Here is a 26,765-nt window from a genome sequence, read left to right on the forward strand (position 1 = left end):
AACATCAGTGAATATTAGTGCCATTTTTTTTTTTCACATGGAGGAATTCAGTCGCATCCCTACGCCTCATCTGCACTTCCATGTCAGGCACCATTCCGTCAGACTGCCCTTCTGCTGCCATATGTCATGTGGCAACAACATGTAATGGGATATTGGTGGGAAGATTTGACTTCCATTGCCATACCATCAGCATCTGCCTCTGATGTTATGGGGCAGATGGCATTACTTTTGGAGCAGCTCTGATTGTGTTCAGGCAAATAGCATGGAGTAGGCAGCCCACATCTGCGCCTGAACTCCAGCAGCACTGCCTGGATGCTGGGCTCAGCACACTGCAGGTGAACCTGCAAGCCAGCCTGGGAAGACAAATAAGCTGCTCTACTGAGGCTCAGATCTTCTGATCTTCGAGTGGGATGAACTCATTTCTGATCGTTTCAGTCTGTACGGCACTGCTGGGGGCACGCCTCAGTGCTGTGCTGAGCGCTGGGCCCCTGGGTGCAGGAAAGATGTGGAGGTCCTGGAGTGTGCCCAGGGAAGGGAGTGGAGCTGTGAGGGGTCTGAGCACAGTGCTGTGGGAGCGGCTGAGGGAACGGGGTGGGTCATCGTGGAGAAGAGGAGCTCAGGGCAGAGTTCTGCAGCCCTGACAGGAGGCTGTGGGAGGGGATGTCAGCCTCTGCTCCCAGGTAACGGCGACAGGGCGAGAGGTGGTGGCCTCACGTTGCACCAGGGGAGGGTCAGGTTGGATATTAGGAACAATTCCTTCTCCACAAGAGTGATGCAGTGGCACAGCTGCCCAGGGAGTGGAGGAGTCGCCATCCCTGGAGTGCCCCAGAGCCGTGGGGATGTGGCACTGAGAGACAGCTGGGGTTGGACCTGGGGATGTGAGAGGTTTTTGCCAATCTTAATGGTTCTGTGATTCTTTACCACTTGTTCGTAGCGCATTCTTGCAGCCGAGCACTCCGCTTTTTGGGGGAAGGAGGGAGTCGGGCTGACAGGGAAGTGGGCTCGGGCCATGTCTGCTCGTGCTGCCCACAACTGACCACACTCTCAGCTGTTTGTTTCAACTTATGGTGTTAGCAGTGCGTAGTACATCTGCAATGACGTACGTGTACTTGAAAATGGGACTTAAGGAGGGCCAAGTGAAAAATTCCTTATTTTTTTTTAATGTAAGACTTAAATGGCGTTATGAAGCTATTGCTGTATTCCTAGTGGGGCTTGTTTGTCACTCCCATCCACCAACAACATACCCTAACATTCCCTCAGAGGCATTAAACCCTATTCAGTCATGTCCTCAAACATGATAACAAACAATTCTTTGATTTTATAATTATTTTCAGTACGCAGAAGAACACAACCTTCCGTTAGTCGGTAAAACACACCGCCAGCACGCAACCCTACGCCCCACACCCAGCGGCGCAGTGCGCATGCGCCCGCCCCTCACGCAGCGCCGGGACTCTCGCGAGAGCGCTGAGGTAAACATTGCACAAAATGGCGGCGGCGGGCCCGGAGGCGGCTGCGGCACGGTGAGCGCAGCGGGCGGGAGAGCGGGTGGGACGGCGGCCCCGGCGCTGCTTCGTGCCCGGTGAGGCGATAACAGCCCCGGTCGCGGTAGGGGCTTGCGGTGTGACCGCCCGTGCTGGGCATTGCGACCTGCGGGAGTGCTGGGCAGTGCATCGGGCTGTGGGGCAGCCCGGGCAGAATGGTTCTTCTTCCTTTATCTTCTCACGGCCTTTCCACTGTATGTTGCTGGTTCAGGATTGCATCGCAGTGTTTCTTGAATTCCACCTTGGAACAGGACAGGAAGAGGCTGCTCCTCCACGTGAAAAACATTTTCCACATTGTTCTTTAATTTCTCACTGTTACGCAAACCCAGCCCGTTTTCTCAGGTGCCCTGTTGTGTTAGCCATGGTCCTGCTCAGGAAAGCCTGAAAGCCTCCTTTCATAACAATAATCTCTTTCAAGCCTAGGAACTAAAAATTTGCTTGCTGTGATGGTATTTCTTGTCCTTGCCAGCTGCAGGAATAGACGTTCAGCCTGCTGCTCTTTGTGTCAAATTACATGCCAGAGCATTATCTACACAGTCTGTGTTCCTGAGTAGAGACAACCCACCACCATGCTTCCTGAAGCACCCATGGACAGTTTCTATCATGCTTCATTTTGCTTTTATTTTTTCCTTGCATATGCCTTGCATGTCAGTCGTTTTTATTCCGCTTTTGTGAAGGGCAGTAGAGTTCAGTTGTCCCTGTTATCTGCTCTACTGCCAAGTTAATACTTGAGTATCTCAGAGATACCTGGTGTGAACCAGGAAGAGACTCAAGTGTTCTTGAAAAGTTATTAAATGAAACTGTTTCCTTATTCTTTCTAAGGCTAACTGCTGAAGGAATCTGCCTTTTGGGCTTTTTCAGGCTCTGCATTTTACATAAATGTGGATCTAACTATTTGCTGTGTTGCCTTGCAGGTCAGCTTGTAAACCACTTAGCTAATTCTTCTAGGGAGTTAACTTTGCTCTCTGAAATGGAGTACAGGACTCAGCTACCATATCGTGAGTGACCGAATCATTTAATACAAAATGGAGAAGAAACGTAGAAAGAAATGAGCCTGTTTATTAGGCTTTACCTCAAAAGACAATGAAATCTGTACTTGCTTCAGACACAGCTTTAAGAATATCCAGTTGAACGGCACAGTGAAATCAACGTTTTCTGAAACAAAAATGAACTAGTTTATAAAGAAGAGTGTGAATTGAATATATGGAATTCTTGGAATGAAACCATTTTCTTCTATGACCATGAAGTTTGCAAACATCTGGTTTGTTCTGGTTGTTATTTTACTCTGTGGCAAAAAACACTTCAGTACCAGACTAGGGAATTCCTCTCATGAGGCTCAAATATGTCCTGGATGTTCTCGCCTGACTTTGAAAGTGGAGTTCTCTTCGACAGTCGTGGAGCATGGTAATAGAGTTGAGCAGTTAAAAATAAATAAATCCATGTGATGCTGAAGTTAGTGTTAATGAATCGTAGCATTTGTGCAATGGTAATATTCAGAGGCACAGGTGGAACATCTAAATTATCTGCATTCAGACTGAGAAAGAATTTTATGAAGGTTCATGGTTTAACTGGACACAGAATATGAAGAACAAGGAAAAGGAAGAGGGGGGTTAGTAAGGAGTATGTTAAAAGTGGAAATAGAGCGTGGAGGTTCAGGTGAGCCAGCATGGTTACTTAGCTGTGGTTTCGTAGCTTTTTGTTTTACACACTCAGTGGAATGAGAAAGACGAGGGGAAGTATGTGTGGTTTTGGGTTTTTTTCTGTGAAAAATGTTTGAAAGCAATAATACGTTTGTGGAAAAGTAGCAAAGTAAGTGCAGAGAGAGCAAATGAAAGGCAAGCTGAGGCTAGTATCAAACCTGAGAGGGCAAAGGATAACTGTAGAGAGGAGCAAATAAAATGGGTGCTGAATTGAATATGGTCTGCAATGCTGAACAGAATGTCAAAGGAGGACGGATGCCATTGTATAGAGTGCAATCTGTGTTGGTGTGGCAGCTGTGTACGTGTAGAACTGTGGGATAAATGTAATGTAGGTGTGCTGTATGAATGGCTAAGCATTGTGGAAGAAGGATGAACAATCAGCACTTAACATCTGTGGTTCTTATAGAATGCACAGATGCCATTTTTGACAACGTCTCTGCTGTGTTTGAGCCTGTAGTTTCACGTAACAAACAAACAAATTTTACTCTATCAGAAGTCAGTGTCTAAACTGTCTTCAGTTTGTCATGGTCATAGGTAATAGATCTGTTCCCATAGTGGAGCTGTGTGTGTGCCTGAGCATTCACACGCAATGTTGGTAATGGCATGTTGTCCATTAGCTAACAGAGGGCTTGTTGAGGTGATTGTGGCACTGCATGATGGGTCTCTGTTCCACCCACAAGTTACCCGGATCGAGGGACTCTTGGGACCAGCGTTGTCCTCTGTGCATGTCGAAGCTGGTGTCAGTAATTTCCCTAAAACTCAATACGTCGTTCCCTCTCCTGTGTTTACCCCGCTCACTTTTCCGTGCTATCACAATTCTGCCTTCATTTTGGGGACCTTTCTCATATTTTAAGCGCTTCATCATGCACAAACTTTACGTAGTACAGAAATAAATATCAGACCTGTAAAGCAAAAAACAAAAAAGTGCCTCAAATTGTGCCTATTTGCTTTGAATAAAGAGAAAGAAATATTCAGTAACTTGAGTGCATGACTAGGCTGCTTTGAACATTGGTTCTGATAAACTGTACTCTTGTTCCAGAGTATATTGTGGCTTTTAATGGATACTTCACAGCTAAAGCTAGAAGTAAGTTTATTTCAAGTGCACTAAAAAGCAGTGATATTGAGAACTGGAGGATTGTACCTCGCAACAACCCAGCCAGCGACTATCCGAGTGATTTTGAGGTGATTCAGATCAACGAGAAACAGAAGGATGGCGTGCTGACACTGGAAGATCATCCAAATATCAAGCGAGTGACTCCTCAGCGGAAGGTGTTCCGATCGCTCAAATATTCGGACTGTAAGTAATTTTTATGAGTTTGCATGAGATCTGCTTTGGAGAGTTAAATTCTAGCTTAGCATTACACAAATGAAAAGTGCCCTGCAGTTTTTCTTTAACTTGCAGTATTCTGTTCCTTTGCCTTTGAAATTATCTAGGTATCTTGCTGTACCTTTCTAAAAGCGTGGTGATGAGTCCATCCACAGTATAGAGACATTTCTTCTGCAATAGTCAGTTAACAGAGCTTATTGGCCTGTATTGTAGGAAAAAATGAAGCTTTCGCTGTTATTGAAGGCATTAATACATCTGGAAAAAATGGTTACTTGTCTAACATCTTTGCTGTAACAGTTGTGATGTGGATACTTGCATAAACAAAAATTTTATGTGTTTTTCCTCATAGTTTTTTTTTTTTTTCTCTCCTTAATTTTAATTCTGTGTAGCTGATCCTGTGTTGCACTGCAATGAAACCAGATGGACTCAAAAATGGCAGTCGTCTCGTCCCTTGAGAAGGGCAAGTCTTTCCCTAGGTTCTGGCTTCTGGCATGCAACAGGTCGACATTCAAGCAGGCGTTTGTTGAGGGCTATCCCTCGCCAAGTTGCTCAGACTTTGCAGGCAGATGTCCTCTGGCAGATGGGTTACACAGGTATGCTGTTGTTTGTTGGCTTACATGTATTGATCTCATTGGATGCCGATGCCGTAAAGGTTGAGCAATGCTTTGTTTTCAGTGCGCTGTTACAGAGTGCTCTTTGTGTGTGTGTGTGTGTGTGCATACTGTTCTGAAGAGGAAGTAGTTCTGTGTAATCTTTGGTTGAATTTCTGCAATGGAACAGGAAGTTTGCTTTAGAGCCACAAGTTAGTAAGTCTGCGAAGCGTGTAGTACATTGAGCATAAAAGTTCTCATTCACTTGACTGAACACGTTAGTTGTGAAGCTGAATCAGAAAAATCAATCCTTTACTGTCACAGGTGCTGGTGTAAGAGTAGCAGTGTTTGACACTGGACTGAGTGAGAAACATCCACATTTCAAAAATGTAAAGGAGAGAACGAACTGGACTAACGAGAGAACCTTGGATGACGGTGAGTTACTGTGTGCTGTTGGTGAGAGAGTTCCTGACAGTGTGCTGTTTCGTGTTGTAAAACTACTGTTGCTGATGGGGTGCTAACATTTATTGAAGCTGTGTATCTTGAGATTTTAAGCTTAATTTTGCAGTATCACGAAAGATTTGTACTCTTTATCAAATTCAACAAATAATACAAAGACTCCAGGAGGATGTTGCTTGTGTCTCCCTTGAATCACATATGGCATTTCGCAGTAGCTTTTGAAGAATGTCAGGGGAAGAAAAAATGCATTTTGCTGTTTCTCACTGTGTATGTGTTTCCATACTTAGAAGAGAGAATATTTTCCTTCTTCACTGTGCAGTCTTAAGCTAATTTGAGTGTTGGGAGTTTGCTGTACTGTTTTTTCTAATTTATATAGTTCTCATCAACAGATGCTGTGCTGGTTTATGCCAATCAAGATTCAGAAAACCCTTTGATTTTCTGCAGCATGTTTGTGTTTGTTTTTCACGTGTCAGCTGTAATGACCATATGCTTTCACAGATATTGATTTCATATGGTCTTGGTCAGTGAGTAAGCTGGCAATTTAATGCATTTAGAGTTCAGTGTATATGCATATCTTGCTTGGCCTTTAGTGCATCTCCATAGTTACATCACGCATGGTGTTTCTGTGCATTGTGGCTGTGATTGCATTCTTTTGTTTGCACTTTCTAGTAGGACCTGTGCCCAGACTGTTACTGGGCAGGCAGATTTTGAGCGTGTAAGTATAGTGCAGGCAGTTCCAGAAAGCAAAAAGAGTGTTATTTTTTGAGGAGAGTGAAAAATATGCTTTCTTGTCTAATTTTTCACCCTTAACAAAGTGTGATTGTTGCAGAATCCAGATAAAAAACAAAATTCTAAGAAGTTTACATAAACCTGTATTGGCCTTGTATCTTACATTTGCCAAAATAATCTTGTTCTCTAATTATTGTCTTGTGTGAGTCTTGATGTCATTGGCAGCAATTAGGAGTGTGTCACTCTGGGTTTCATCAGCTGGTTGTCTAGGTAGATAGTGCTGGTAGTTCTGGCCTCTCTAAACTCAGTACCAAAGTTTGTTTCAAAAAGATGAGGATTGAACCAAGTGTTTGCAGTTTGTTCTAAAGTCTGCTGGATTGATGTGATTTTATTACAGGCATTGATTAACACTGAAAATGAGTGAAAATGAAATGGTTTGCCTTCTAACATCTCATTTTATTACCTTCTGTCTGTCATAGGTTTAGGCCACGGAACTTTTGTAGCAGGTGTGATAGCCAGCATGAGAGAATGCCAGGGGTTTGCTCCAAATGCAGAACTGCACATTTTTAGAGTGTTCACCAATAACCAGGTAGCTGTTTTAAAGGTGTTTTAATGTATGTCTTTCCAGATAAATACTGCTCCAACCCTTTTCTCGGGGAATGCTGCAAGTGCTTGTAAATGTTGATATATTTTCTTTTATATGTGTGATACAGATACTGTTTATTCTATTTAAAAGGTTACTACCAGATTTCTTACCAAATCTGGTATATTCTTCAGAAACTATGTGTGTGGAAGTCTCATCTGCGTAGTGTTAAAACAGTCTCATAAATATACTGAGCACTATAAATCCTAGTAGACCAGTGTTAGTTTTGTGCTTTATTTTTGTGTTGTTTCATGTCTCTCTCTGAAGCCTGTACTGTCATGGAATTGCTGGATTTTCCAATGGTAGTTTTTACTTTCTTATGTAGGTCTCATACACATCTTGGTTTCTGGATGCCTTCAATTATGCAATTCTAAAGAAGATAGATGTGTTGAATCTAAGTATTGGTGGACCAGACTTCATGGATCATCCATTTGTTGACAAGGTTGGTATGAGGAAGGAAAAGCTCCCATGGCCGTGTTTGTATCCCTGGACTTGCAGAGCTGCTTGTTTGCCACTGCTCCTGTTAAGTTCTGGTTCCACAGTCAGTTCTGAGGAGTTTCTTTTGCATGAGAGAAATTCTGTGCAGTTATACAGGCTCTTAGGTGTATCTTTAGGGAATGGGTGAAAAAGAAACCAGCACGAGCTCACAAGTATTCACAGAGCTGGAGAAATGTGACCTGTTACAAAACACTGCACGTACTGCCAGGAGGCATGACTGACAAGCAGGCAACTAACTAGAGCCCTACTGGAAGAAACTTAACTGAAATCCAGCCCTGCTTTTTCAAATCTCTGCATAATTGATTTATCTCATGCTAGAAATGAAAAAGTCGTTAAAAACGAATAAGTAAAAAGTACAGGTAGTCGATTCAGCTTTGTAATTGTAGACTTGTTTCAGGCTAAGATGGAATTAGGGATTTGTCATTGTCATGGTTCCCTGACTTGTTGATATGTACTTGAAAATTAGTAAGTGAATTATGTTAAAAGGACAAAATCTTTCTCTGAAAAAGGTAATAAGGGTGCTTAAAAAGTTCTTTTTTTTTTTTTTTTTAATGACAATCTGCATTGAAATTTGGTTTGACAGTGACTTTAGTACTCACTCCTGAGCAATTTTTGGAGGGAATTGATTTGTGCTTCTGGAGTGTTTTCTTACAGGCAGTTTTTCCTTTGATGCAACCTGAGTAAGTGCAGTTAGCAGTGAAGCTGTGATGGCCGTTATTGATCGTGTAATCTCAAGAATTGCTTGCACTTAGCACTGAATATACCAGTGAGATATGTGTGTTTTGTAAGTCTCGGTAAGAAAGAGAGGTAGGCTAATCAGTTGCTTACATCATGCCCCACGGAGTCTGCGTTTGTTCTCAAAGTCCCTTCTTCGGCAGAAGAACATTATTAAAAATGTTAATTTTTTTGTAGGTATGGGAACTGACAGCCAACAACGTGATCATGGTCTCTGCTATTGGCAATGATGGCCCACTGTATGGGTAAGTTTCAGAGATCACCTTAAAGAAGAGCAGGTGTGATGTTTTATGTTTTTGAAAGCAGTTGTGTTTGGACTGGAGGGTATTTTCTTCTCCTTCTTGCTATATTGTATTTATAGAAAGTGACCTAAGTTAGACATCCTCCTCTGTCTCATCATTTGCCTTAGAGTACATTGTTGAATTAAGTGACTATTTTTTATTCAGGCAGTGAAAAGTTAGGAAAGGAATGACAGAACTCCGACTGGTACTGGTGCACTAGTATGAGCAGACATCTTTGAGTACACATAAGGCTTAAAGAACACAGAATGCTCGAGCCAGAATGCTTAACAGTGTATTTCTAAAATAAATGCCTAAAATCAGATTTTGTTGGGTCTGGAAGAAAAGTGGTTTGGTAGTGTAAGTTTTGGAGTTACCAAGTGCTTGAAAAGTTGCTTTTAGTCGTAGAACATAACGATATCAGAGAGGACCAAAATTTGTTTCTGTGTGGATTAGAACGAATGGCTGACAAAAATTTGATGGCAGTGTTTCTGTTTTCAGTATAAATTTATGGCTTTAATGGTGGTCTTAGTTTTTTTTTAATAATTATTGTCTTGCTAACTCTCAACTTGTTGTAGGACTCTCAATAACCCTGCTGACCAGATGGATGTGATTGGAGTAGGTGGCATTGACTTTGAAGATAACATAGCTCGCTTTTCATCTAGGGGAATGACCACTTGGGTAAGATGCTCGCACAGCGGCCAGCTGCTTCTGTAGCTAGAATAAAGATTTTAAGAAGGGAGCCTTTTTCAGAGAGATAATGTCATGCAGCTGATGTTTGTGGCATAAACAGTGGTAAAAATTTACATGGAATATCAGAATCGTAAGAGATTGATGAAAGACCTGAAGCAAGAAGCTTAATACTCATCATTTATCATGCATGTTGACCACTTTTGACATTCTAGTTATACTTGTAAAATGCCAAGTATCGTTTGAATTACAGTGCCCTGTATGGGCAGATCTCTGCTCTTGTCCTTTGTTTAATAGAAAACTCTTAGCCTTTCCAGATGCCATATGTAACACTGTGCATATTTGATATCCTTTCTGTTTGCAGCTGACTGTTGAACTGAGGTTCATGTACTGCACATGCGATTTCATATGAGTTTGCGTTGTGATCTTGATTGAAGACTGATGTACTTCTTTCCTTTGTGCTGCTTCTCATTAGCTGGCAGCAGAGGGGTGATTGTTTTGTCAGTAGTTTCATGCTTAACTTAGTGGAGGGTTTGTTGACATACCTTTCCCGGGTCAACACACTGAGGAGTTGCAGTAAATGGCTTCAGTCCGCCTTTAGGTGTTCCATGATATCTGTGATGCTGAACCACAGCTGATTCAGTGATAATTTTACTTCTGAATTATTTGCATTAGTTCATTTAAGTAATTAAATGAAACAGCCAGTTCATTATGTATCAGGACACTGATCCATCCATTTTCTTTCACAGGAGCTGCCTGGAGGTTACGGTAGAGTAAAGCCTGATATTGTTACCTACGGCTCTGGAGTGAGAGGTTCTGGTATGAAAGGTGGATGCCGCTCTCTTTCTGGGACAAGTGTAGCATCTCCTGTAGTGGCAGGTGCTGTCACATTGTTAGTAAGGTAAGCCTTTAGTCACAGCCCCTTAGAAGATGCAGATGCAGGAGGCCAATAAGAAACTCTTAAGAGGATCCACCAAATGAAAATAGATTGCATTTACATGTAGGAAAACAAACTCGAGGGATGGAATTGGTGTTGTTCTACCTGAGACATGATCATGTCTGACTGGCTCTAACTTTCCTGGGAAAAACCTGAGGATTGTTTTGAATAGTTAGGTATTTGAAAATATAGCTAGGGAGAACAGTTTTACAAAGTAATTTTGTTAAATGTTTGGTGATATTTAGTTGCTTTTGTTTTTCCTGTTGTAAAAGAATGCGTGTTCAAAGTAGGCACCTGTAGCTGATAACTAACACTTGTTCTATAGTATGTAGGGCTTTTATGGTTGTGTAACCATAACTAACCCAGTTGTGTAACTCACCTACTGCACACGGAAGAGTTTGAAAGGAAGGTAGGAGTTACAAGTTTCTGCTTTGTGTTTGTCACTGTTGCTACTCAGGGATAAGAAACTTTATTTGAAAAAATCTGTCCACAACCTCAAATGAGCTATGCAACAGAAGATGGCCTTACAAGGCCTTGGATTTTCAGAATCTTTCACTTAGCAAATATAGTGACTACTGGTCATGGGGCAGTGCTGTAAGGAGAAAAATTGATACAATGTTTTCAAGAGACGTGTCATAAAGTTGTCACTCTTGTTTCCATCTTCAACTGTTGCAAGGAGAAATCAAGTAGATGTTGTATGCAGCCACCTAATTTTACTGGCATTTTCTTTAAATGAAACAACAGAACCTTGAGGCAAAATGTAAACAAGGCTAGCTAGAAACTGTAATGAAGGCCACCTGAAGTGACCCATTGTTTCCCATTTCAGCACAGTTCAGAAGCGTGAAATGGTGAATCCAGCAAGCATGAAGCAGGCACTTATTGCATCAGCACGTAGACTTCCTGGAGTCAACATGTTTGAACAAGGACATGGCAAGTTGGATCTTCTGAGAGCTTATCAGATCCTCAACAGCTATAAACCACAGGCCAGGTTAATTTTAATCCTCAATTAATCAACAGTACACTATAATCTGCTATATTTCTTCAAGAGAGCAGATGATGTGCATGTAATACGGTTGGGCAATCTATGCTTGTGCAACAAAGTGAACTTGAATAGATCAGGAAGTGTGAATTTTGACAGGAGAGGCAATGAAAAATCACTGTGTTTTCTACCCATGTTAGAGCTTGAAGTCTCAGAGCTAAATTTACTTTCTTTCTAGGCTCAGTTTAACTCTCTGGCATTATTCATAATGCAACCTAGAACAAAATGGAGCAGTAATTACATCTTAGTTTTCCGGAAGAACATTTTCGCCGTGCTGAAGTTTCTTTTCCTTTGTAGGAAAAAAAAAAAAATCACAAAACAAAACACTCTCAAATCTTAAAGAAAAAAAAGGGGAAGGGAAGATTTTAGGACGCATTTGAGAAGGGAGATGAGCTGTGACTAGCATGCTTTGTCAGTAATTTTTTCATATGTCAGTTTTGTGTAGTGGCTTGTACTTCTACTTGTTGTTTGCTCTTTTTTTTGTTAAATTTTGCCTCCTCTGTCCTTCCTGCAGTTTGAGTCCAAGCTATATTGACTTGACGGAATGTCCCTACATGTGGCCTTACTGTTCACAGCCCATATATTATGGAGGCATGCCAACCATTGTGAATGTTACTATTCTTAATGGTATGGGAGTCACTGGGAGAATTATAGACAAGGTAAGACTGGATGTTCTTCCAAGACCCGACTATATTCATAAAGCTTCCTAGGAAGGACTACTTCAGCTCATGAATTTGGTGGAACATACAAGCATTCTCACCAAGTGTGGTGAGAGCAGGAGACGCAGAGCATTTGTTTTAAGGGGTGACCCGAGCTGGATTTGTCCCCATGAGCTATCTGCAGGTTCCAGCAATGCACTGGTTTCAGGGGCGTGTAGTGTTTTGTCTCTGTAAAACCAGTTTTGAATGACAGGTACTTAGAGATTTCTTTATATTCTTTGCTAGCATGTAAGATCTTCTGGATCTTTCGTGTGAGCATAAGAAATCTCTGAAAAGGATCCTGATGTTACAAATTATGACTCTTGACTGGGGTCAGAATGACCCGAATGTGTTGACATCTCAAGGCCCGCTGCAAAATCTGTTGCTTTATGCCAGTAGTGTTGAATTTGTTGATTGACTAGGGAGAATTTTTTTTTTTTTTAAGAGTAAACATAAAAGAGATCCATGAACTGGGAAAATCTCCTATCCAAGACTCTAGCCAGTGTAAATGAGCTTCATTTCAACATCTTACTGTGAATCCTGAGGTCTGTTGGTCTGTTTTAGATTTAAACTTATGCTTAAGAGCATAGGAGCTCTTACGACTAGCTGATGGTCGTGCTTAAAGACAGCCATTGTAATCAGCCTGAGTCTCTTACAGCCATAACCATTTTTGTTATAGAATGGAAATTTCATGTCTTTGCCAATGTTTTTTTTTTTGTACAGGATGGCAAAATGTTAAACTGGGTGCACTTAGTGTGCTTTTCATAGATCTTCCTGGAGTCCTTCCTCTGGGAAGTCTACACTCTGGGTGTGGTTGGGTTGATGCACTGTCACAGCACGGATCTTTTGGGTTTATGTACATTTTGAAATTTGGCATAATCTTCAGAAGAATGAGATTTGATGATTCTGACTGCAAAGACTGTTTTACCAATGTTCAGTTTTCTTCTTTAACAGCCAGACTGGCAACCCTATCTCCCACAAAATGGGGATAACATTGAAGTGGCTTTCTCCTATTCCCCTGTGTTATGGCCTTGGTCCGGATACTTGGCAATTTCTATCTCTGTAGCAAAGAAAGCAGCATCTTGGGAAGGCGTTGCTCAAGGGCATGTTATGATCACAGTGTCATCCCCTGCAGAAAATAAGGTTAGTTCTGGTTTGGTTTTTTGAGGGGATGAGGGGTTTGAGGTGAAAGGGAGGAGGGATGATGGTGGTAGTTTTAATTAAAATTCCTTCGCTACAAACCCTTGTTTGTAAGGGGCGTCTCTGGTCCTGTAATGTGAAGCATAAGTTAGATAGTGATCAGAGTACTGAAAAGTACAATTAATAATCCTTAAAACTGAGAGCAGGATTAACCTTTGAATTGAATATGCTTTAGTGTTTTTAGAAAGCATGTCTGTGAGATTTGCATTTATTTATTATGAACTCTGAGTAATGGGTTTGAAAAAGAGATGACTTAAATGTTGTTTTGCCAGATCCCTGGTTAACTATTCCTGAGAAGACTTTAAGGTTTTGAACAGTTGAACCAAATTACAGTTGTAGCATATTTAGAGTGTTCTATGTTCCGAGTGGAAATAAAAGCAGTTGAGTGTAGGAAACGGAGTAAGGTGATTTAAGGCAGAAGTCGTCTCTTGTTCTCCTTAGTTGGCAGTACTGGTGAGTAACAATACAGCAGGTACCTCTGTTTTTCCAGTCCCTTACAGTCCGCAGTTGGTGAACATTTCTGTAGGGGGAAATCATTTCACGTGGTTCGTTCTGTCCTTCAGTCTAAGAGCGGTGCGGAGCAGACCTCGACGGTGAAGCTGCCAATAAAAGTGAAGATTATTCCTACTCCGCCTCGCAGTAAGCGAGTCCTTTGGGATCAGTATCATAATCTCCGTTATCCACCAGGCTACTTCCCCAGGGATAATTTGAGGATGAAGAATGATCCGCTAGATTGGTATTTATCTCAGGTTCTATTAAATCAGTACTTCTTGACTGCGTGTTAATGATGTCTAATAATGTCACTGAGTGCCAGAGAACCCTGACCTTATTCAGTGTGGTGTGGAAGTTTCTTTTACAATAAATCCATGAAAACTCTTAGCTTCTGCATGCTTTTTCTCTGTGCATTTTTTTTAATTATTATTATTGCTCTCTGTGGTTTTGATTCATTTAAAATGAAAAGCTTTTTAAACATTTAGGATGCAGTTGTTTTGCTTTCGTGGTGTAAATTTTTTCCTTTTTGCCCTGATCTCTCCCAGGGAATTGAGGGGAACATTTAATTAGCCACTTTGGCATTCACTTACCAAAATAAAGAGTGGCTGACCTGTAGTTCTTCGTGGATGGAAAGGGAAGGCATCCAAACATATAGAAAATGTATAAATGTAGATTAATTGGATCAGTGAATGAGACTTGCTTTTGTGAATCTGCTCGGAACATGGAGATAGGACAAGTAGAGGGGAAATTCCCTTCTGAGTTCCAGCAATTGCAGGTCATCCTGTGTGCTCCCTCCAGCTGATAGTTAAAGCTGTTCTTACGGACTCCTCAGCAAGGAGGAAGTCCTGTGAAAGTCCTAGCTCATTGTAATACAGCAGTGTTCCTATGTGATGTGGTGCAAGCTTACAGAGCTGTGCTTTTTAAGGGACATTCTCACTCTCTAACTTTGACTGTATTGCTTCTGTAGCACTTGGAACTACTGTTAGGAAAAAAATTGCAAGAGGAGATGGTGCTTGGAAACCACAGACTATCCCTTGACCAAAAAAAAAGTCCTTTTAGAAAAAGGTCTAGGAAATAATCTGTAATTAGAGGATTTAAATCAGGTTTCTGCATGCCAAATTTGAATGTCTTCAACATTTTTCTTCTGTCTTTTCCTAAGGAATGGTGACCATATCCACACAAACTTCAGGGACATGTATCAGCACCTAAGAAGCATGGGTTACTTTGTTGAGGTTCTTGGTTCCCCATTTACATGTTTTGATGCAAGTCAGTATGGTAAGCGTGTGTTATTTATGTGCTAATGTTAAGTAGTGTAAAGTGCTGCTGCAGAGGCTTACTTGGGACTCTGGTGAATGAGTACAGATCTCTGTGGTTATCTTGAAAAAATGAGGAGAGAAGCCCTCTGTTTTCAGTTCTGTGGAGATTTTAACTTGCAAAAGATTTTTGCAAGTTAAAATGAAGCATGGGTGAATTGTAGACTAGAATTGAGAATGTCCGTTCTGTTTTTTGGTTGGTTGTTTGTTTGTTTTTTTCCTCAGCAGTGCTATTTTGAAACATGGGTATTTGTGGATAGATAAAATAGTGGGGAATTACTGCATTCCTACTGATATGCTAGCAGACCAGTGTGGTTTATTTCTTCTGTGTTTGGTTTGGAGATGTGGTAGAATTGCCAGGCAGGGAGCAAACTGAGCTGTCTGAGATCTTTTCTGCTCCCAGGTGATCCTCTAGTTGGCCCTGACTCCAAAAGGACCATCTTCTCTTCTGGGCTAAGATGTTTTTCAATAGATTGTGAAGTGAGGGTGCAGTTTCCTGACAGGTTTTTAGTTCTGTAAATGTCAGTAGTAGGCTTTCTTTTTTCTTTGATAAATGTCGTACGGTTGCTTTCTGAGTTAGCAGATGCACAACTGAAGACAGCCAAAGGTAGCCTGTAAAAGCATAATGGAGTAGTTTCTGTCCTGAGACTCCTAGATTGTTGAAAGGGCACCACAAGGACAAGCCTGCTCTGCATGGGTAGTTTTGTCAACCACAACTCACATTTCTGCTTAGGAGAATGGAGAAACTAGGAGACTAGAAGACTTGGCTTTTGGATTGCTAGAATAGACTGATCTGGGATATGAGTGCTTTCTGTCTCTGAAGAGTGTGAGTAGGTAGAGGTGAAGGAGGGAAGAGAATAGGAATGCAGGTGGAAGTTGGAACAAATTTGTTAAATGAAATGAAGAAAAAACTTGAATAGAAGGCTTCTAATCACAACTCTGGTAAAACCATGGTAAAGAAGCAGCTGGGGGCAAATAATGTAATTCTTAATATGTTTATAAATAGAATTACTTCAGAGTTGTACTTTCATGGGAATAGATTTAACGAAGCAGGGAAATTTCTTCCAATCTTACGAACGGTGCAGAATGAGGCTTTGCAAGTAGAACAGGTAGCAGGACATTCCTGTGATCCTGGTGTTTGCTGGCACCTCTGAAACATGAATGATTTTGTCTTCAGACTGTAGTTGGTATACAATGACACTACAGTTAAGGTAGCAGAGATTATTGTCTCTTAAGTCCAGCTCCTCTGGCTTCTCACAGAATGGCTCAGGTTGGAAGGGGCCTTAACAGTCATCTTGTTCCAGCCCCATCATCCAGATCCTTAACTAGCCAAGATTTACATTATCCCTGAGAATGGAAATTCCACCACCTCTCTAGGCAATCAGGTAGGGAAGAAGTGAAATGGCTTGATATTTAGGAGTAAGCTACTTGTTTGTTTGTTCTTTCCAGTCGTGCAGAAAAAGTGCAAAACGTTCATTTGTGTTAACTTCTGCATGGGTTGCAGTAATAGCAATCACGTTAGCACGAGCACTATTTTTGCTTTTGTATGCAGGGACTTTACTGATGGTGGACAGTGAGGAAGAGTATTTTCCTGAAGAGATCACCAAGCTGAGGAGGGATGTTGATAATGGACTTTCACTTATCGTGTTCAGTGACTGGTACAACACATCTGTAATGAGAAAAGTCAAGTTTTATGATGAGAACACAAGGTATCTGTTTCTTTCATTTCTCTGCAAAATAAATGTCATAAAATTGCTATTTTGTGGATGTTCTGTCCTAAAGATTCTGCATGTGGTAATTGTATTTAATCGCTTGCACTGCTTCTTACGATGCCTCTAAGAAATGCCTCAAGTAGCACTGACCTTAAGCTGCAAAGTTGAAGGAGAATACTATCATTGTTGTGAGCCCCTCTCTTGGTAATGTAATCATTTAAATTCAGAAAAACATTTACAATAGTAAGAAGTAAGAGATTGGAGACTAGCAAAGAAAAATGGGTGTGTTTTTACTTTGGAGAACAGAATAAAAAGCACATGCAGCTTGCAAACTGTATTACTGGACTGTGCACCCGATGCTGGAAGAACTCCAGTATGATATGTAAGGGGAAATAAACTAATATCAACAGTGGTGAAAAAGACCCTCCTAATTAATGTAGTTGCCATGTGTTTCATGGTAAGCTTGAAAGATCTGCAGCTTGGGAGCAAGTAACACTTTGCTTCAGAAGAAATGCTAGAAGCAAGTGACACGACTGTGAGTTTTGCTTCATCATTGTTGAATAGATAAGCTAGGACTGATTTTTTTTTTTTTTTTCCTAGCAAATTTATGTAGGAAACTGGAATGTACTGAGAACTTTGCACCATTATTTTTACTTCTGTTCAGAAGCATAGGTGTCAAAGAGGAAGAGCTGCTTGTGTGCTCCTGTAGTTAAGTGAGGCTTTGAGATACAGTTCATTATTTAAGGGACTCGGAAAAAATCTGGATGTAAAGGATTTTTTGTATTACAAGCTCTAGGAGTACATTCTGTGTACTAATAAACTCTGTTACCCTCTCTGTTTATAGGCAGTGGTGGATGCCTGATACTGGAGGTGCTAATATACCAGCTCTAAATGATCTGCTTTCTGTCTGGAACATGGCCTTCAGCGATGGGCTGTATGAAGGCGATTTTACCATGGCAAGTCATGAAAGTGAGTACTGGAGTCATTGTCTGTGCAGCCTTTGAGCAGGACCTTGTTTGGAGAATTCTGTTGTTTCTGTGAGGATCAGCTTGAATGAGAGTCAAGGGAGCTGCTTTGAGAGTGAGTGAAAAGAGTTTAATAAGCGTGCTTAAATGATTACTTCCTATACTGATTCATTTTCAGATGAGATAACAAATGTATATAAAATCGTAGAATGGCCAGGGTTGAAAAGGAGCACAGTGCTCATCCAGTTCCAACCCCCTGCTATGTGCAGGTCGACAACCAGCAGCCCAGGCTGCCCAGAGCCACATCCAGCCTGGCCTCGAATGCCTGCAGGGATGGGGCATCCACAGCCTCCTTGGGCAACCTGTTCCAGTGCCTCACCACCCTCTGGGGGAAAAACTTCCTCCTGATATCCAACCTAAACCTCCCCTGTCTCACTTTAAAACTATTCCTCTTGTCCTATCACTACCCACCTTCACAAACAGCTTGTCCCCCTCCTGTTTACAAACTCCCTTCAAGCACTGGAAGGCCACGGTAAGGTCTCCCCAGAGCCTCCTCTTCTCCAAGCTAAATAAGCCCAGTTCCGTCAACCTTTCTTCACGGTCAAATTCCAGGTGCAGTTCATTGAATTATATTCTTGAGGTATTGTCTGTATGTACTACAAACTAGTTGCCAGGACGAGGCCTTCAGCTTCATTGTGGTTTTACTTTTGTGGTTAGTAAAAATTTGAAATGGTGGAGGAAGAAAATCAGTGGGGAGACTTTCCTTGGAATATTCCAATTTAGACGTGTCTCAGCAGCCTGAGATGCTTCATGAATTCCTATTCTTGTCATCTTTTGCACTGCAGTATCCTGAAGTTAGTATGCTTTACTGTTTTCAAGTTCACAGGGCACAGGCCCCATGACCTAATTGTTTTCAGGCTTTCTAGGTCTAGCCAGTGTCCTTTTTTTTTCTGACCAAGTCACTCGATGTTTTCATGCTTTGTTTCTAAATCTTCTGACCAGTTCATTGGAATGTGTATGTGAACAGAGAAGGCACCAGAACTGAGGGCTCTGTGCACTCTCCAGTATTGATTGAAGGAGACAGGTTCTCTCTATGAATGGTGAATGTTAGTGTGAACTACTGTATTTCTTTTTGTGGTTGGTGAAGCTTTTCAGTTCAAAAAATGTACTAAACAGAAAGGTTTGAAAGCGAGGTGAACCTGTGCTTAGGAATGCCTTGTGTGTGAATACATGTTCAAAATACACAGATCCAGAGAAAATGTCCTGGAGTTTTTTCTGTGCCTGTTTTGACAGCTGACTGAGTTATGGTGGGAAGATGTCATTTTTTTGTCTGCAAAGGCAATTTTGTGTTGTCTTTCAGTGAATTATGCATCAGGATGCAGTATTGCCAAGTTTCCAGAAGATGGCATCGTAATTGCACAGACTTTTAAGGATCAAGGTATGCATTTCCTTCTCTTTTCTCCGTGTTTTAAGTTGTATTTTGTAGTTGAAAAGCAAAGTTACAAAATCTAAAGGTGTAAGAACTGTGGAGTGAAAAATGCATTGAAAGGATAGGGCTGGATTGAGAATGTACTGAAGGAGGCCTGGAGTACATCTTCCACAAAGACAGGCTGGGGGAGCTAGGCTTGTTCAGCCTGGACAATGCACAACTCCAGGGGGACCTCATTGCAGCCCTCCAGTGCTTGAAAGGAGCTCGTAAACGGGAGAGAGACTGGCCTTTTACGTGGTATGACTTGGAGGAATGGCTTTAAACTAAATGAAGGGAAATTTAGGTTAGGTGTTAGGAGGAATTTTTTTACTAAGGGGATGGTGAGGCCCTGGCACTGCTGCCCGTAGAACATGTGCGTGTCCCACCTCTCAAGGTGCATGAGGCCAGGCTGGATGGAGCTCTGGGCAGCCTGAGCTGGGGAGAGGCCCTGTGCCATGGCAGGGACTTGGAACTGGATGGGCTTGAAGGTCCCTTCTGTGTCATTCTGTGATTCTGTTATAGGTATTTTTTTGTTTCATCTAGCTGGCTAACAGGAAGCTGCAATGTGGCAGCATATATTTTTTACATACATTACAGCAATATCAAAATCTACATATGCAGTCTTTTGTTATATTTGCTGTATGTAAACACATCTGCCTGTGTGTGTGTTGTATGTGTCTCCAGGGGGAAAGGATTGTTCTTGTCCATGTCTCTCACAAATTGTAAATGATATTGAGCTATGTCCATACGCAGAATTAATCCAATCACTGCCAAATTTGGTATGAGTGTTTGGGTAGCCATGATGATCTAAAGATAGAGGTAAGGAGGATTTTGTTAGACAAAGTGTCTCCTACTGGTATCTGCCCAGGGAAATGTTTTAGGCTCATAGGAAGGCTGTGCTTTCAGACCGGAGGAGTTCTCTGTGCTTGTCCTTTCTCTTTAGCTTTATTGTAGCATCTTATTTATGGGGTAGTGATTCAGAGCTGTAATGGCAGCAGGCGATGTACAGAAAAATAATGTTTTAAGGGCTAATGGAGACATTTTCTGGAACAGTAAGGAACTCACTCATGTGAATCTTTGGGAGAGCAGGCGGTATCCCTGAAATGCTGTATGGCGATGACGCGGTTGTCTTAGAATGGGAGAAGAGAGGCAGTGTGTTTGACAGGTAGCCTGCTGCACCTGCTTTCTCTGTTGAATCCTTTTCGTTCCAGTTCATGAAAGAAAAGAGCTCTGTGTTTTGGTTCTGCTCTTCGAAGACAGTGTAAAAAGTAAAGGCAACCTAAATACTTAGCATTTGAAGCTGGTCATCTTAATTTGGATTTTGAAGCGGGTGACAGAGATGGGAAACTTTTAATCTGAAAATGGCTTTCATTTCATGAGAAAACTAAATGGTTCTCGCTGTTCATGGCAGCCTTCAGTTCACTGGAGATACAATACCTGTGAGATACAAAGGGAGCTTACAGCTGTGCCCTCTGGGTTTTGCTGCAATCACAAATCCATACCGAGAGGCCTTCCTTTGGTTGCTTTTTTTTCCCATCTTTTCCATTCGCTGATCGTCTGAGTTACCGCAGTAAATGTTTCACAAACACGTTTTAAGCTGCCAGTTTATTATTCGGTTATTTGCCATACTTTCAGAGGCAGACTTGTAAATGATACTTCAAAAATTGCTGTCTGTGACAGTGGTGCAAGTGTTTCAGAAGAGGCCGATCTGGGGAGCAGGGCAGGGCTCTACCTGCTGGTTGCAAGAGTGCCTGGGGTTAGGGGGCAGCTGCAATTGGCCCAAGTGGGGACGAGCAGTGGAAAATCCATGTTTCTTTTGTTCATTGGGAATATGTATCCTTACTAGACCATACCTTTCTTTGTTCATAAATTGAAAGGAGAACAGACAAAGTGCAAGGCAAGGCAGTGCTGCAGAGTTGCTGAAATGCAATCCCAGCAGGCTTTAAGGCAGGCTTCCTCTGAATTGCTTCTGTAAACAAGTTCAGTCAGAGCCCTCATCTCACAGCTGCTGTTAGCAGACAGGTGTCATAGTTCATGGAATGTCTCTATTCTCTTTTCTTGTTGTGTAGTAGATTTTCTTGTAGCAGTAGATAGACATGACAGCAAATAAGTCAGCAAAGAGCAGTGTGCACTGTGATGGCTGATTTTTAAGATATTGCGTGTAGCTTTCTATAGAAGGGCTAAAACAACGTAAAAGGGTTTTTAAGGCAGATCGCTTCGGTTTAAAACTCGTTTGTGAAAATATTAGGATTTTTTTATTCAAGAACATTGAAGATGATCCATGAGAGTTCTGTTTTCAGTTCTCCACAGAAGTAAGAAAACATCAGTATCAGCAGAAAGCTTCATGATCAGGGTCTTGGAGCAGCTTCTTTTTTATTGTAACATAGCTTTTTTAAAGCACACTTCTCATAAGTGCGTGGCGTGAAGAGTGGCATGATGGCATTCGTAAGTTTGCGGTGTAGACTAACTGGTGTTTCTTTTCAGGCAGTGAGATTTGTGTGTGCTTTGCTTCAGGTCTTGAAGTTTTAAAACAGGAGACTGCTGTCATTGAAAATGTTCCTATTTTGGGACTTTACCAAGTTCCTTCCGAAGGTGGTGGCAGGATCGTTCTGTACGGTGACTCGAACTGCCTGGATGACAGCCATCGACAGAAAGGTGTGTATGCTTTGACACACAGGAGGGAATACTTTTCTTAAGCAGGCAAGTGTCCTGAGGGCTAGTAACAGCTCCCACCAGAAATAGCTCTTTTCTAGGGAATCTCTAAACAATTCCTGCTTGGTTATTAATCTTGTTTCTGCAGAGCTCTGCTGAAAATGGTGTAACTGCAGCTGGAACAAAAGAATGCTGCATGTTAAATGGCTTCTGAGGAGTGGGAGCGTTTTCCCCCTATACACCTCAGGCCTGTTTTTCCATTACAGATGACCTATGTGTTGATTTTAATGTTTTCTGTTTGATTGGTTGGTTTTGTGTTTGGTTTTTTTTCCTTCTTTGCAGTGTTTTTGTTTCCAGGAAGTGTGAATGCATGCTTGAAGTTGTGAAGGGACATTAGGAGACCTCTTTGCTTTTTTTCCCTGTTGCATTTCAGAATGTTACATACCACTATGAGTTTTCTTTTGCAATTTCTCATCCCTTTGCAGTGTCCCCTTCTGTAACACCATAGCAGTGCCTCCTCTGCGTGCTGTGGTTTATTGAGAGCATTTAGCATTAGTGAAGATGTGGAGCTTTAGTAGAGAATGGTGCTTTGTGACTTTCCTAATGCTGTTAAATTCAGTGTGAGCTGTGGTACAGGAAAAAGGGGAAGGCTTTCAAATCCTTCAAAGTTGGCTTTAAGTTGTGAACCAGCTATGTCTCCTGTAGAGACATCGGTTGCTTTAACTGAAGTAAATTCCTCACATTTGTGAATCTAAATCCTTAAAATCTGATTGACCTCTTTAAGAATCAAAGGGGAGGGACACCAGGATTATGAAGATTAATTCTTGTTCCCAGCCAAGTATTCCCTGGCAGGAGAGGATCTGAGGAAAGTTGTTTGCGGCAGTGGAAATAGGTGGTAAGATGTCATTCCACTTCTGAAATGGAAATTGCAGGCAATTGTGAGGTTAACCAGGTGGAGTGCTTGCTCAGCGGGGGTGGCTCTGGATGGAAGGCAGTAGTTTTTCTGGAGCAAATGCCATTGAAATGCAAAGGAAAACCATGATGAAGTATACTGTGATGTTGGTTCCCAGACTGGTCTATCCCATAGCTGCTTTTCCTTTAGCTGAGATGTAGTCAGAATCTTTTCTTTTTTAGTTTATTTTTTCATACTAAGCTTGAGAAAGCAAAGGAGTTATAACTTTCCACTGAAAACACTGCCTAGTTCTTAATTTTCTTTGCAAGGTATTATTTTATCCTCTTAAAGGGTTGCTTCTCTTTTTCCATCATAAAAATGATAACAAAAGGTAACAGAAGCTCTCAGCTTCCCTGTGTTTCCACAGTGGAAAACCCCCTAATTTTTTCAGGGGTTTGGATGGCCTTGCCCAAACTAGAATTCCTGCATTTGAAACCTGCCATTTGATGACCTGTTCCCCAAAAAGCCTCATTTGGTACAGAAGACAAGAAGGTATTTTAAGAGTGAATAGATTATTTTTGTGTCTTTGTATTGATGGAGGAGGAGTGGTTGGCGGTTGCATCTTGCTGGAATTAGGCTTAGAACTTCAGAAGGAGAATAACAAGAATGAGAAACTACTTGTGCTTCTGAATGTGACGATACACTTCTTACCAGTAAGATGAGCCGTCTGAAATGTAACAATGCACATTCTGTTCTGGGGCTCGGGTCTATGAAACCCACAGATTGCTTTTGGCTCCTGGATTCCCTCCTGCAGTACACTTCCTACGGCGTGACGCCTCCGAGTCTCAGCCATTCTGAAAACCGACAGCGGCCGCCGTCAGGAGAGGGCAGTTCTCTCCCGGAGCGGATGGAAGGTGAGAGCCTTACTCGTGAGCAGAGCCTGCAGCCGATGGGGGTCTGAGTGGAAGTTAGAAAGACCCACGCAGGCTTTGACAGTAAGGTTAGCTTGGGATGAGCTCTGGTGTTTTACTAGAAGAGAGCACCTTCAAACTCTAGGGATCTGTGATGATACTATCATTTGACTAAAGAAAATGTTATGCTCGCAGAACTATTCTCGGTGCCTCCGTGCTGCTGGGAGGTATTCTAGGTACTGGCTACAGGCTGTGCATAAAATCTGGTCTCAGGTGTTGGCCAGCAAAACTTGGCTTATTGTAGGGGCAGAGTCTTTACTGTTTTGTACGGTTAATAATTTGTACGGTAATACCCTTAATAAGAACTAACGGTTCTAACTCAGATTCAGCTGTGAGTCATTACTGTGAATGGCTCCTGATGTTACAGCAGCTCCATTTAGCTGGAGGCAAATGTTGGGAACTGTGTTTCTGACGCAGTGTGTCTGCTGTGGATCGCAGGTAACCATCTCCATCGATACTCAAAGGTGCTCGAGGCTCACTTGGGAGACCCGAAACCCCGTTCCCTTCCTGCTTGTCCTCATCTCTCCTGGGCCAAACCGCAGCCCCTGAATGAAACTGCTCCCAGGTTAGTGTGCATCTCTTAAAATTCTACAAGAAGTCTGGCTTCCAAGTTCAGCTTGAAAATTATTTGTTTCATCTGCTTTTGAAAAGGACAGCTGGAATTCCTTTCCTAGAGAAAGACGAGATTGTAAAGAGGAAATAGTGATTAATGCCACTTCAGTGAATAATTCTGACTCACCTGATAGTTATGCTGTATTTTGTGCAACAGATTTTAAAAATAGCTTCACAAGTCAATGCCTTTTTATGATTGAGTGATTCCAACTTAAAGTTCAAGGGCTGGCTTAAATCCATCATGCCTTTGAAATAGTTTACTGAAGCACTTCCTGGGACAGCTCTCTTAACTCTGCCTTCCAGTGTATAATTTGTCAGTCACTAGCAGGTAAATGCACCAGCACATAGCCCATGCTTGTCTGCAGAGCTCCTAGTGGTAATGTTTGCTAGTCTGCATGCACGGAAGGCAGTTGCTAATAAGTGTGATCTAGTTGCATCCCTGTGACATCTGAATGGAACTTGGGAGGCCTGTAAGCTGCAAAACCCAAAAAGCGTATGGGATTATCATTCAGGTCCAAGTTATGAGTAGCTGGTAGGTTTCAGCTGTCACTTTCTATGCATGTTTCTGCAAAATTCCTTGCGTTACTGAATTAAGTGGGCGGACATCTCCATCTTTACATTTCTTCTAGCAACCTTTGGAAACATCAAAAGTTACTGTCAATTGACCTTGATAAAGTGGCTCTGCCCAGTTTTCGACAGAACCGACCCCAGGTGAGACCACTGTCCCCTGGAGAAAGTGGAGCATGGGACATTCCTGGAGGTATGTACTGAAAGGTTTGAAAGGTAGTATTTTAGGTCAAGGGAAGATGTATTTCCTTTCAGCTGTGGAAAAAATGCAAATGTCAGCATGGTTGTGTTGTATAAGACTGACTGATGAAGTCTGAGAGAAATATTTTTGAAAGGGGCCATGTGTGCATACAGAGGGGAAGATTCTGATAAGTGGTCTTTGGCCAGCCCAGGTTTGTTTTGACACCAGTAGTAGGCAGCAGCAGTTCCTGTCCTTGGGAGGTGTGATGATAACTCCTGCTGATAAGAATTCCTCGTGTGAGCACACCGATGTAAAAGCAGAGTCCAAGAGAACTAGAGCAGTGCTTTGGGGAAGGTGTTGCACCGACAGCGTAGAGCACTTGGAGCAGCTCCTTACAAGCTTGGTGCTGTGTCCCGCTGGAAGCCTCTTAAAGCTTCACACACGTTCTTTTCTCAGTCTGAGCAGCAAGTCCAAATGATGCCTTTAAACAGGAGGGCTTGTGTAGTTTGTCCTCACCATGTGCTAGCGCGATCTCCAGAGCAGCAGCAGAATCACTTCTCTTGCAGCATGAGGAACAGAAGGTTCTTGTTATAAGGGAAATCTGGGTTATGTTTGCATGTTCGCAAGTAGGTCAAGGTGGAAATGCTGGTACTTTTCTGTGAAGTTAGTTAGCATCCTGTCTTACTTCTGCTAATTGGTCTGCAGTTGTTAATCTTCCTGTCTGAAATGTAATCTGATTGTGGCTCGTGTGGCCACAAACCTCCTTGCCTCTCCAGGTATAATGCCCGGGCGGTACAACCAGGACGTGGGACAGACTATTCCAGTCTTTGCTTTTCTTGGGGCCATGGTGGTTCTGGCGTTCTTTGTGGTGCAGATCAACAAAGCGAAAAGCAGGCCAAAGAGGCGGAAGCCGCGAGTGAAGCGGCCGCAGCTCATGCAGCAGGTCCATCCACCAAAGACGCCTTCGGTGTGAAAGCTCTCGCCTGCCAAAGATGACCTCCTGTCACTGGTTGCTTTCCTGGATGGTTGATGGCTCCCGGCACAGGTGCAGCAAACGTGGTGATCATACTGGCGATGTACATCTGACATCATCTCACACTCTTTGGCTTCTGGAGAGAAAAAAAGGACCTCAGCTGATCATCTGTACATAAACTGCAGTTTAAGCAGCCATGCCCACCAAAGACTCAAACGCTGTTGAACAGGCTGCTTCGTCACTGCATATCCCACGAGGGGGAAAATGGACCTTTTTTTGTAAGCTGACCAAACTAAAATTTATTTGTTTAGAGGCTATTTTCTATATTTATTGTTGGGGAGGGCGGGGGGGAAAGTCACTTTAAGGACCTCTGCTAAGGAAACACAAGTGCATTTTTTGGATAGGATGCAATTTTCTAGAATGGTTTAACGCTGAAGAGTGTAACTTACTTCATCGAAAGAGGGAGGGGGCAGGAGAGACTAGTACAAATCAGTTTGACATAGTTCTGCAGTCTATTTTTATAAAGCCAACTACTATGATGTTTTGTAATTTTTGGTCATGATTTCACCATTGTTGGTGAAGCAGATTTTCAATAAATACGTTATCTCTATGAAGCTCAGACAGAGTGCTGCACGGCTGTCTTCCTGCTGCCTGTCAGAGAGCAGATCGTTGAATAGTGAAAATTTTCACTCCTTCCCTTCTGTCCCCTCTGTCTTTGTCCTTAAAACGAATATGCACCAGGGTGCTGGGGACTTTGACAGTCTGAAACAAGGTTTATTCACACCTTTGTACCTCTGATGGCAGTTAGACAAAGGTAACTGTGCAAAAGACAGCTTTGCTATCATAGATGGAGAGGAGGGCACCTGCAAAGAGGCCCAGCAGTGGGTGAAGCTGCCAGCCCAG

The 26,765-nt window shown here is 42.2% G+C and overlaps 1 protein-coding gene across 2 annotated transcripts; it reads left to right on the forward strand.

The window, feature by feature from the left end:
- Positions 1–1,440: 1,440 nt before the first annotated feature.
- Positions 1,441–26,481, forward strand: MBTPS1 (membrane bound transcription factor peptidase, site 1). 2 transcript variants are annotated; one of them, XM_048958505.1, is made up of 23 exons: positions 1,441–1,520; positions 2,456–2,945; positions 4,281–4,538; positions 4,958–5,161; positions 5,483–5,593; positions 6,826–6,935; positions 7,315–7,431; positions 8,400–8,467; positions 9,079–9,181; positions 9,940–10,091; positions 10,954–11,115; positions 11,681–11,825; positions 12,819–13,007; positions 13,628–13,800; positions 14,716–14,831; positions 16,422–16,578; positions 17,426–17,550; positions 18,907–18,984; positions 21,529–21,669; positions 23,341–23,472; positions 23,968–24,094; positions 24,771–24,901; positions 25,666–26,481. In XM_048958505.1, exons 2-23 carry the CDS (start codon positions 2,759–2,761, stop codon positions 25,860–25,862), a joined length of 3,183 nt encoding a protein of 1,060 aa, XP_048814462.1. In that variant the 5' UTR covers positions 1,441–1,520; positions 2,456–2,758; the 3' UTR covers positions 25,863–26,481. The 2 variants fall into 2 exon arrangements, with proteins under 2 accessions (XP_048814462.1, XP_048814463.1); XM_048958506.1 differs by having other exon boundaries at positions 1,510–1,579.
- Positions 26,482–26,765: the final 284 nt, after the last annotated feature.

This window comes from Lagopus muta, chromosome 12 (genome assembly GCF_023343835.1).
Source record: "Lagopus muta isolate bLagMut1 chromosome 12, bLagMut1 primary, whole genome shotgun sequence".
NCBI lineage: Eukaryota > Metazoa > Chordata > Aves > Galliformes > Phasianidae > Lagopus > Lagopus muta.

Bases quoted from the DNA above. Each gene is read 5' to 3' on its own strand.
- MBTPS1 (XM_048958505.1), top strand. From the start codon at position 2,759: ATGAAACCATTTTCTTCTATGACCATGAAGTTTGCAAACATCTGGTTT. The intron at 5,162-5,482 runs GTATGCTGTTGT...TTACTGTCACAG, and splicing joins CTGGCAGATGGGTTACACAG to GTGCTGGTGTAAGAGTAGCA. The intron at 14,832-16,421 runs GTAAGCGTGTGT...TTTTGTATGCAG, and splicing joins TTTTGATGCAAGTCAGTATG to GGACTTTACTGATGGTGGAC.